General features: G+C 44.8%; 1 protein-coding gene across 2 annotated transcripts in view; it reads right to left on the bottom strand.

The window, feature by feature from the left end:
• wdfy3 (WD repeat and FYVE domain containing 3) overlaps positions 1 to 12,176 on the bottom strand; it is a 109,982-nt gene that overhangs the window by 64,627 nt on the left and 33,179 nt on the right. For both annotated transcript variants that reach the window (XM_061672726.1, XM_061672725.1), the window contains 5 exons: positions 9,256 to 9,444; positions 9,039 to 9,122; positions 4,827 to 5,022; positions 2,443 to 2,657; positions 187 to 299 (listed from right to left, as the gene is read on the bottom strand). In XM_061672726.1, the coding sequence (XP_061528710.1) occupies positions 187 to 299; positions 2,443 to 2,657; positions 4,827 to 5,022; positions 9,039 to 9,122; positions 9,256 to 9,444 (797 nt within the window). The remainder of the gene's footprint in view (positions 1 to 186; positions 300 to 2,442; positions 2,658 to 4,826; positions 5,023 to 9,038; positions 9,123 to 9,255; positions 9,445 to 12,176) is intronic.

The raw sequence follows: 12,176 nt of genomic DNA, 5'->3' as shown, positions 1-12,176 counted from the left end.
ATTTAGCAGTAGAGAAGTCACAATAGCTGCTTAGCCTACAATTGCTTGTGAAGACACGCTGCCTCCGTAATTACAAACTTCAACAGCTGTTAGCGTTAGCATCTGGCATTTGCTTAATGGAGGCGGCAAGCGGAGTCCAACCGGAGGCCAAGTCTACAAAATGGAGGACACACATCGAGCGCTTGCCTCTCATGTCGGCGTCGTAACTGAGTGAGCTGGGCTTGTGCACGCGGTACTGCTTCAGGAGCTTCTTGTCCCACGCGCCGCAGTTCAGAGGGTTGCCCAAACGCAGGAACTCCCTGTGGACAACACAAAACAGTCAGCGGTCGAGCCACTCTACATGCCAATCCTTAAAAATCCGCCAGGAGTGAGATATCTCAGTATTTGCCTTTCTGTTTGTAAGTACTGCCTTTCTGCACTGTTTGACTGTAGCCATCTTTTTAGGCAACGTTCATGCGGTTATTGGCCAGTCTACATGCCAATACTTTAAAATTATCCAGGATTGCAAGATCTTGGTAGTCATGTTTCTGTTTAACTCCCGGCTTATTGGAATAAATACACTCATTGGTCCGCTTTCGCGTCTCTGTTTGTACAGTCATCGGCCGGCTTTTTAGTCAACCGTCACGTAGTTATTGGCCGGTGTACATGCCAATCCTGTTAAAATCATACAGGATTTTAATACCTCGGTATTAGTGTTTGTGTTTAAGTGTTGCCATACTGCAGGGTATGACTTTACCATCATTACCTGGCTTTTTAGTCAGCGTTCATACAATCGTTGGCCAGTGTACATGCCAATCTTTTTTAAATCATCCATAATTTCAATACCTCAATATTTACACTTCTGTTAATAAGTGCCACTTTTCTGTAAAGTGCAGCTGTATACAGTCAGTCACCTGCTCTTTAGACAACGTAGTCATTGGCCGGTCTTCATGGCAATCCTTTTTTCAATACTATTGCTAAAATAATATTGTATACAATATATTATTCACATTTCTATTGGAGTTCCAATTTCCCATGTGGTCCGATTGTACAGTGGTAGGCTGGATTATTAGTCACCGTTTGTACAGTCATTGGCCAGTCTACATGGCAATCCTTTTAAATCCTCCAGGATTTCATCCATCCATCCATTTTCTGAGCCGCTTCTCCTCACTAGGGTCGCGGGCGAGCTGGAGCCTATCCCAGCTATCTTCGGGCGAGAGGTGGGGTACACCCTGAACTGGTCGCCAGCCAATCGCAGGGCACATATAAACAAACAACCATTCACACCTACGGACAATTTCGAGTCGTCAATTAACCAACCGTGCATGTCTTTGGGATGAGGGAGGAAACCGGAGTGCTCAGAGAAAACCCACGCAGGCACGGGGAGAACATGCAAACTCCACAAAGGCGAGGCCGGGATTTGAACCCGGGTCCTCAGAACTGTGATGTGCTAACCAGGTTTTGAAAATCATTACCCCAGTACTAACTTTAAGTAACGTCGTTGAGAATGACCTGACTGGCCAGCTTTTTTGTCACTGTTTTTATAGTCATTGGCTGGTCTACGTGGAAATATTTCCAGATCATCCAAGATTTCAATATCTCGGTATTCATGTTAAATGCTGCCTTCCTGCACAATCCACAGGGCGACTGTACCATCGTTGGTCGGCTTTTTTAGGTACAGTCATTGGCTAGTCTACACGCCAACCCTTTTAAAACCATCCAGCACGCTGAACAGCGACTCTGGGAAAAAGCTGCCTGTGCGGGACCATGATGCATGTGAGCTGCATACCGACCAGGAAGAGGAAGAGGAGGGTGTTGAGGATGAAGATTGTGAAGAGTTTTGGTCTTTGAGGCGACAGGAAGCAGATTGACAGCCCCTGTCACGCCGTCATTTCCATGTGAAAAGGTGTGCGACGTGTGCATGTCAATGAATTTTCCCGCTGTGACTCCCGTCTCGCAGGGAATGACAGTGGAGAGCGAACTTGGTCGGCTACACAGTCACAGCGCATTACACAGTCAGGTCAGTCCCTAATTTCTCTCACAGGATTAATAAAGTCCGTTAATTAGGTTGTTGTATACAGTATAACAATAGAACCATAGATGACTATCAAGTCAAGATTTGTTTGTGTCTTTTGTTTTCGTCAGTCAATAGGACTGCAATGTTTGTTAATATCGTAATTTCCCATATGTAATATGCATTTTTTTTTTGCCCAAAAATTGTCAAAAGTCAATAGTGCGCATTATACATATGTATAGGAGAAAATGAAAAAGACTTAAACAGACTGCCCCCGCGACTCGACCTCAGATAAGCGGAAGACAATGGATAGATGGATGGATAAAATCAGATGTAATAACAGGTGCAGTAGCATACGTATAATAACATGGGTGAAACAACTAGTGTAATAGCATACGTGTAATAAGACATGGTTTGATAAACATGGGTGTAATAATGCATTTGCATACCTGAGCGCCATGGGCTGTAGCGCCTGCGAGGCAAGCCTTTCGAACATACGCTGCAGCGGCGGGTGCAGCGGGTGATCCTCGTCGCCCAGCGCCTGGCTGCATCGATGCAGCAGACGTTGGTGCAGGGACACCTCGCAAAGGACCTGCTGGTTCCTCTCGGTGTTCACCAGCAGTTGCAGGATGTTGGCCACCGCCAGTTGGAGGTCCAGAGCGTGCTGCAATGGCAAGTAGACCCGCATCACTAGTCAGGTATGAAATCATTGAGTTCACAAAGTAGCAAAGTCAGTGACATTACAACTTCACTAGTCCAGGGAAAGGCGACTTAACATCACCCAGAGTTGTCTTTGACAGTCTATCTAGGCTGCAAACTAACTGGGTATGAATTAATAACAAACATTTACAGCAAACTACTTGATACTCGATTATCACTTTCTTCCGGTTCACCTCGGTTTCAAGCTATATGACAGCCCATCTATGCAACAAACGAGTCGGATATGACTTAATTACCAACATTCACAACAAGCTTTGGTTCACTTTGGTTTCATGCTATGTGACAGACTGTCGAGGCAACAAATTTGTCAGGTATGTATAATTTGTAACATTTACAAAAACTTTACTTGAAAATGTTCATCAAATATCAATCTCTTCCCTCACTCCATCCAATTTACATTATTCTGTTACATTACTACTTGTGACAGCCCATGTATGCGGCAAACTTGACGGGTCTGAATTATTTACAAATAACTTTACTTAAACATGGTCATCAAATACAGTGTTGCCACAGTTACCTTGAAAAAGTAACTGTTACTTTACTGATTACTTGATTTCAAAAGTAACTAAGTTAGAAAAAAGTAACTTTTTAGTTACTTTCAGCCGCTGCCAAGTGGCAGTAATATCACTTATCCACAGTACAAAAAAAGCCTTAGCTTAACTGTACCCATTACTTGGTAATGTACATGACAAGTTACAGAATAATGTCATCAACATGAAGTAATAATTAATTAAATACATTAAATCTGCAATTTAGTGCAGACTTAACATGCCAACACAGTACAGTAAGTACCTAAACGTAAACAAGCACACCATTCTCAGTACACTGCCAATTGCGGTCCATGAAGGCAACTGTGTGTGTGCGCGTGTGAATGTGAGTATGTAAACGTGAAAGTGAGTGACACACACACACACACACACACACACACACACAATATTGCTCCCACCACAGTAATTTTGATGTGAAGAGCGAGAAAACATTTTTTCTTTCTACGTGACATGAGCCGTGCAGCGCATTCAACCAGCTCACAGACGAAGTTGAGAGTTCTCACTTTTCATTGTAAATATTATTTAAGCTAAGTATTGTAAGACCTTCAGTGAGTCAGTCCTGAACCTCCGTGACCAACTTATGACTGCGCACTTCAGTATGAATAATTAACCCACAATGCATTGCGTGTTTAACGCCAGTAAAACTGCATTCTTAATGTGTAAATAAAAATGTAACAACAATCAAAAACATTTTCTATTGAGGAAAAAAACTAAATAGTGTGGCGACAGTGATATTGTGCATTTGTTTGCACTTTTATGGTACTGCACCGTCACTCTGCATAGTGTACCAAACAATCGCTTCCCAATCCCTTTCTTCTATTTGTTGAAAAAAAAAAGTGTGGTCTTGGTTAAATGCTTCTCCACAGCTGGACTGCCCTTTGTTCAAATCACCAGCTCCAAATTAATGTTTGGTGAGAGACATTGATGATGCAAAAGTAACTATTGTTGGATTGAAGAAATAACTGTAGTCAAGCTACTTTCCCGGGAAAAGTAGCGCGTTACTTTGCTTATGACTCAAAATGGCGGATTTTAGAAGTAATGCGTTACCGGCATCAAAGATCAAATATTGTATCTCTTCCTGTTGACTTTGTTTTGAAGCTATATGACAGCCCATATTTGCTGCAAATTAGTCAGGTATGAATTAATCAATTCACGTCATACCACTCTGCGTTGTTCATGTTTCAAACTTTTTCATAGCCCGTTTAGGCAACAAATTAGTTTGGTCTGAATTAATAACAAACATTCACAAAAACTTTATTTTGACTTGAAAATTGTCAACAACATCCCCTTCTCTCCCGTTCATTGTTTTAACCTCTTTGGAAAAACTGTAGCAGCAGTAAAGTACTGTAGTGCGGTATAAATATATTATGTCCCTATGTTGTTGGTATACAGTAAAATTTACGGCAAACTTATTTTTCCTTGAAAATGTTCATAAAACATTCCTGGTTATATTAGTTTCAAGCTATTTAACAGCCTGTTTAGGTGGCAAACCAGTTACAGTATGAATTAATTGCACCCACATGATGATATACAGCAATATTTACAACAAACTGCAACGCCCTCACCTCAGGCTGGCTTTCAGAGGAAACGGAGGGCAACAGGTCCACCATGGCCAGCACGGCGCCTGGGTGGATGACCACCATGTCGCCCCCCAAGGATGACGAAGAGGGGGCTGAATGGACGGGGTTGGAGGCGTGCAGTTTCAGCTCTGTCAGCAGCTTGACGGGCACCGGGGGGCCTGATGAACCGTGGTAGCCGTGCCTGCCAAAAAGGAACAAGTCGGTATAGGCGGGTCGGGTATGAAATAATTACGCTTTACTTAAAAATGGTCAAACATCACACTCTTCCTTTTTATTTTGGTTTAAATCTCATGAACACCCTGTTTAAATGGCAAACTCCGTGGGTCAGTCTGAATTAATTACCAACATCTACAACAAATGTCTTTTTTTTGGGAAAATGCTCATCAAATTACATCCTTGTCTTGTTTAGATGTTGAAAGCTATTTAACAAGCTGTTAAGTTAGCAAACTATCCATCCATCCATTTTCTGAGCCGCTTCTCCTCACTAAGGTCGCGGGCGTGCTGGAGCCTATCCCAGCTATCATCGGACAGGAGACGGGGTTGCCAGCCAATCGCAGGGCACATACAACCATTCGCACTCACATTCACACCTACGGGTAATTTAGTGTCTCCAATTCATGCATGTTTTTGGGATGCGGGAGGAAACCAGAGTGCCTGGAGAAAACCCACGCAGGCACGGGGAGAACATGCAAACTCCACACAGGCGGGGCCGGGGATTGAACCCCGGTCCTCAGAACTCTGAGGCTGACGCTTTAACCAGTCGGCCACCATGCCGCCGTTAGCAAACTAGTCGGGTCTGAATTAATTACCAATATTTATAACAAACTGTTATTTTTTTACAACAAACTGTTAATATTTACAACAAACATCACCCTCACCTTTGTCGAGGCAGCAAACTGTCCAGGTCTGAAATTAATTACACATCCATCCAGCCATCCATTTTCTACAGCTTATCCGAGGTCGGGTCACGGGGGCAGTAGCTTTAGCAGGGAAGCCCAGACTTCCCTCTCCCCAGCCACTTCATCCAGCTCTTCCGGGGGGATCCCGAGACGTTCCCAGGCCAGCCGAAAGACGTAGTCTCTCCAGTGTGTCCTGGGTCGTCCCCAGGGTCTCCTCCCGGTGGGACATGCCCGGAACACCTCAACAGGGAGGCGTCCGGGAGGCATCCGAATCAGATGCCCCAGCCACCTCATCTGGCTCCTCTCGATGTGGAGGAGCAGCGACTCTACTCTGAGATCCTCCCGGATGACCGAGCTTCTCACCCTATCTCTAAGGAAGAGCCCGAACACCCTGCGGAGGAAACTCATTTCGGTCGCTTGTATCCGGGATCTTGTTCTTTCGGTTACGACCCACAGCTCGTGACCATAGGTGAGGGTAGGAACGTAGCTTGACCAGTAAATTGAGAGCTTTGCCTTTTGACTTAGCTCCTTCTTTACCACAACGGACCGATACAAAGTTCGCATCACTGCAGACGCTGCACCATTCCGCCTGTCGATCTCCCATTCCATTCTTTCCAGACTCATGAACAAGACCCCAAAATACAAAAATCACGGCTTAATCAAGCCAACAGAACCACATCATCTGCAGAAAGCAGAGATGCAATATTGAGGCCACCAAATTGGATCACCTCTATGCCTCAGCTGCGCCTTGAAATTCTGCCCATAAAAGTTATGAAAAGAAGAGAATCGGTGACAAAGGGCAGCCTTAGCAGAGTTTAACCCTCACCGGGAACGAGTCCGACTTACTGCCGGATATGCGGACCAAACTCTGACTCCGGTCGTACAGGGATCGAACAGCCCGTATCAGGGGGTTCGGTACCCCATACTCGCGAAGCACCCCCCACAGGATTCACCGAGGGACATGGCCGAACGCCTTCTCCAAGCACACAAAACACATGTAGACTGGTTGGGCGAACTCCCACTGCACCCTCGAGAACCCTGCCGAGGGTGTAGAGGTGGTCCACTGTTCCAGGCCAGGACGAAAACCACACTGTTCCTCCTGAATCTAAGATTCGACTTCAAGACGGACCCTCCTCTCCAGCACCCCTGAATAGACCTTACCAGGGAGGCTGAGGAGTGTGGTCCCCCTGTAGTTGGAACACAACCTACGGTCCCCCTTCTTAAAAAGGGGGACCACCACCCCAGTCTGCCAATCCAGAGGCACTGTCCTCGATGTCCACCCTTTGTTGCAGAGGCGTGTCAACCTAGGACAGCCCCAAAACATCCAGAGCCTTTAGGAACTCCGGGCGAATCTCATCCATCCCCGGGGTCTTGCCAACAAGGAGCTTTTTAAACACCACGGTGACCTCAACCCTAGAGATAGGAGAGCCCGCCTAAGAGAACCCAGACTCTGCTTCCTCATGGGAAGGCGTGTCGGTGGAATTCAGGAGGTCTTCGAAGTATTCTCCCCACCGACTCACAAAGTCCGAAGTCGAGGTCAACAGCGCCCCATCCCCACTATACACAGTGATGGTGCTGCACTGCTTTCCTCTCCTGAGACCGCGGATGGTGGACCAGAATTTCTTCGAAGCCGTCCGGAAGTCTTTCTCCATGGCCTCACCGAACTCCTCCCATACCCAAGTTTTTGCTTCAGCGACCACCAAAGCTGCATTCCGCTTGGCCAGCCGGTACCCATCAGTTGCCTCAGGAGTCCCACTGGCCCAAAAAGCCCGATAGGACTCCTTCTTCAGCTTGACGCCAAGAGAGGCACCGACCACCTTACGGCCACAGCTCTGGTCGGCCGCCTCAGCAACTCCCTCTGACAGGGGATTCTGCCAGATGTTCCCAGCAGACCCTCACACTACGTTTGGGCCTGCCACGTCGGACCGGCATCTTCCCCCACCATCGGAGCCAACTCACCACCAGGTGGTGATCAGTTGACAGCTCCGCCGCTCTCCTCACACGGGTGTCCAAGACATCCGGCCGCAAGTCCGATGACACGACCACAAAGTCGATCGTCGAACTGCGACCTAGTGTGTCCTGGTGCCAAGTGCACGGGTGGACACCCTTATGTTTGAACATGGTGTTCGTTATGGACAATCCATGATGAACACATAAGTCCAATAACAGAACACCGCTCGGGTTCTCATCGGGGGGGGCCATTCCTCCCAATCACGCCCTTCCAGGTCTCACTGTCATTGCCCACGTGAGCATTGAAGTCCCCCAGCAGAACGATGGAGTCCCCACCTGGAGCGCTCTCCAGCACCTCCTCCAAGGACTCCAAAACGGGTGGGTACTCTGAACTGCATAGGCACAAACAACAGTCAGGACCCGTCCCAACAACCAAAGGCGGAGGGAGGTTACCCTCTCGTCCACCGGGGTGAACCCCAACGTACAGGTGCCGAGCCGGGGGGCAATAAGTATACCAACACCTGCTCGGCGCCTCTCACCGTGGGCAACTCCAGAGTGGAAGAGAGTCCACCCCCTCTTGAGCAAGGGAAAACTAAGTCCATCGTTTGTCGTCATCACAAGGGGTCTTCGAGCGGTGCTTTGTCTGGTTCCTCACCTAGCACGTGTTTGTCATGGGTGACCCTGCCAGGGGCATAAAGCCCCAGACAACTTAGCTCCTAGGATCATTGGGACAAACAAACCCCTCCACCACGATAAGGTGACAGCTCAAGGAGGGGATTAGTTACACATTACATTTATAATAGACTTCACTTGTAAATGGTCAACAAATATCATTCTCTTCCAGTTCATTTTGGTGTCAAGCTCTTTGACAGCCCATTTAGGCAGCTTACTCGTCTGGCCTGAATTAATTACCAATTACAACAAGCTTTTTTACCCATACTTGAAAACGGTCACTGGACATCACTCTCAGATCTTTGGTTTCAAGTGCTTGAATTTCCAGCTTGGGCGGCAAACTAATCGTGTCTAATTTTCACTCAGGAGGTAACACGTTTATTGTCGTTTTTTTGCTTGGTGCCAGCCTCTTTTTCACTTTTTTTGGGCCACACGTGCAAAAATTGGAACAATAATGACGATGTAATTGCGGTGCCACCATTTTGTTTCCTTCTTTTTTGCATGTTACAGCAAAATACGCTAATCCATTGACCAAAAACATATCATAATCCCTACTTGAGGATAAACAGCAAATCAGTAGTGAAGGACGAAAGACAAGAATGTGCAAGCTATGTGGCTGAGAGTTAAAAGGGTGAGAAGGAAACGACACAAAAAAGCAGCGGAGCAAAGCAGCTACCTCTTGCGGGCGAGAGCGGGCGTACCCCAGGGCGAGGGCAGCGAAGTCTCGTGAGTCAGGCACGGGGGAACCTGCTCGGCGCGACTGAACACACAAACACACGTAGTGTAGCAGGTGAGGAAGAACAGACAGTTAAAAGAAGAAGAAGAAAGGTTAGTAGTGCACAGAAGAAGAAAAACAAGAGGAAGAACAAAAATACAGACGTGACACATCGTACCTGTCAAAGGAGTCTGTGGCCATTCTGTACAGGTAGATGAACAGCTTGGCACAGTGTCTGAGGGTGGGACACACGCTGTCTCCACCAGGGGCAGCCTCCTCCTCCAGAAGCCTCTGAAAGGGCTCCGAGTTGGACGGGAAGACGGCAGTGGGACCCAGCTTCTTGGTGTCGGAGAAACAGCCCAGCAGCCTGGTGGAGATACAATATACATACAGTATATACTGTGGTTGGCCACAAAACTGAAGTATTTGTGCACAAAAATGAAATAGTTAAACAATACATTGTATTTTGGCACAACCTTTCCTCAATAAAGAACAAATGCTATAATTAGACACAATGTTGTTGCACAAAAATGCAAAATTTTGCCACCAAAAATATATATACCATCACAAAAATGCCATATTGGGACACAAAAGTGCAATATTTGAGCACAAAAGGTTATATTTTGGCACAAAAAATGGTACACTTTCCCCAGAAAACCTGTTTTTTAACAAAAAAATGTCTACCTTTTGCCACAAAAGTACAATATTTGTGCGCAAAAACTGTAATTGTTCACCACAAAAGGTTGTATTTTAACACAGTATGCTATACTTTGGCCTGAAAACACTAAATATTGTAACAAAGATGGTATATTTGGCCATAAAGGTATAATATTTGTGCACATAAAAACGCAATGGTTAAGTACAAAAAGTTGTAGTTTGACAAAACTAAATACTACATATTGCCCCCAAAACAGTATACAGTGGAACCTCGCTAGAACAGAGTAATAAGGGCGGAGGGGTCGTCCGATATAGCCAATTGTCCGTGACATTTAAGCACTTTTTTTTCGGAGGCCATATGCACGCATAGTACAAAATTATTGTTTTGTAGGTGTTTCTCGTGGCCTAAATAAACCCAGTAAAGTACAAAGTTATTGAAAATACATATTACAAAAAGCTTGAATATGTTTGAAAGTTTCACATTTTATCTTAACTTCCCACCGGTGTGCCTCGTCATGGTTACATTGTTGACATACAGTACTCATCATAGGAGAGTTATTTCATGAGCCACAGGGAATAAGTGTGCTTCATAGTTCCAAATCCGTTGCCAAAGGCGAATGGCTTGACAAAGAAAACTGTTACCGGACCAAAAACACCATGTTCCAGACTCCAAAGATTTTTTTGTATTCCTCAGAGTTAACACTGGGGCCATGCCACTGTCCCTATCCCAGCACTCTAAGGACAATAGATATAACCATCATCGCATGGCCGCCACGTCAATGCCCCACATTCAACACGGCCGCCACGTAGACACGGGAGGAATGTCTTTTAAAATTGTATCTATTCATATTATATATCTGTAACCCACAAATACGTCAGTCCCATTCTCTGCCTGCATTACACCACAGCGCCAGTAAACAGACTTTGTCAACGACATTTAAAGTGACAAATGGAAACTATTTTTAGACACATTGTTCAGTCCCTATTAGGATTGGGCATCGTTTGAATTTGAGCAATTCCGGACCCGATTCCGGTTCCTTATTTCGATTCCGCTTCCAAACGATTCTCGATTCTCATTCTTTTAGGGGGTTGGGTCAAAAAAGTTTGCATGGTTTAAATAAAGGGTGTCCAAATTATGAACATCCATTTTCTTAGCAGCATAGACTAAAATTAACATTTGACTCTGGGTTCTTGAAAACCAATCTCAATATCAAACGTATGAACTAAAAGGCAATGTGTGTGGAACTAACCCAATTGACTTAATATTTATTAATTAATGTTTCAGCTAAAAATATATAGCATTTGTTAAAATCGGTATTTGGGGCTGTTTAATCACGTCAAATCGTTTATATGTGCAAGATTTAACTTGACTTCCTGTTTTAAGCCTATAGCCTTTTATTTTGAAGGGTACGCACCAGAACTCAGCATTTTGGCACGAAAAGTAACTTCACACGGCACCGGTGATTTTTTTATTTTTATTCTTTTAATGGATGGAACCAAATGCTATAAAACGTTGATTCCGTTCCTTACCCACATATGAGGCACAAGGTTAGTGTTTGTGATACTGTGAGACGTTTATGTAAATTTTGTTCCAATTCATTGTGATTTAAAGTTGCTAGGGTAAAGTTTTAGCTCAATCTTAATCTTTTATCCTGTAATCGGATCTTACATTGGTTTGAAGACTAAATAAACGCTAAAAACCATCAGTGCAAAAGTGCAACCAACCGGTTACCTTCTTAGCTGTCTCAATGTTGGCATAGACGTATTTTATTGTTTCACTCACCCAATTATTGAGAGTTGACTTCACTGAACCTCTGCGCAGTTTAGGCTGAGGCTCGGAGCAGGAGGGAGCGAGTGCGACGCAACATATCATGAAAGCCTCCTTTGCACAATATAATCTTATTCCAAGTGTTGCACTGAGGTGACTGGTCATTAATTTTAACAAAATTAAGACACACTTTTGTTCGCCACTGCCGCCGTTGGGCTCAAGCACGTCTTTGTGCGCGTTCTTCTTCGTTGGTTTTCGCCACTTGGAACCGAAATTTTTAAATCTGAACGATTCCGGGAGAACCGGAGCGTTAGTCCCAGTTCCAATCAGTTCTCGATTCTCAATGCCCAACCCTAGTCCCAATGGTCCGTTTTATCCGATATCCATTTTATCAAGGTTACACCATATATATTCACAAAAATGCTATATTTGGCCACAAAATGTTCATACTTACTCACAAAGTCCAATATTTGTGCACAAAAATACAATTGTTGACCAAAAACATTTGTATTTGTGCACAAAAGGCTACATTGTCCTCAAAACACTAAATATTGGAACAAACTTATATTTGGGGCCAAAGGTAATATTTGTGCACGAAAAGCTAAAGTTCAGGACAAAATGTTGCATTATGGCAAAAAATGCAATTGTGGAGCACAAACAATTGCGTTTTGGCA

This window comes from Phycodurus eques, chromosome 3, assembly GCF_024500275.1.
Source record: "Phycodurus eques isolate BA_2022a chromosome 3, UOR_Pequ_1.1, whole genome shotgun sequence".
In the NCBI taxonomy this organism is placed as follows: Eukaryota; Metazoa; Chordata; class Actinopteri; order Syngnathiformes; family Syngnathidae; genus Phycodurus; species Phycodurus eques.
Note: the sequence above shows the minus strand (reverse complement) of the source record. Positions and strands in the feature narration are given on the sequence as shown.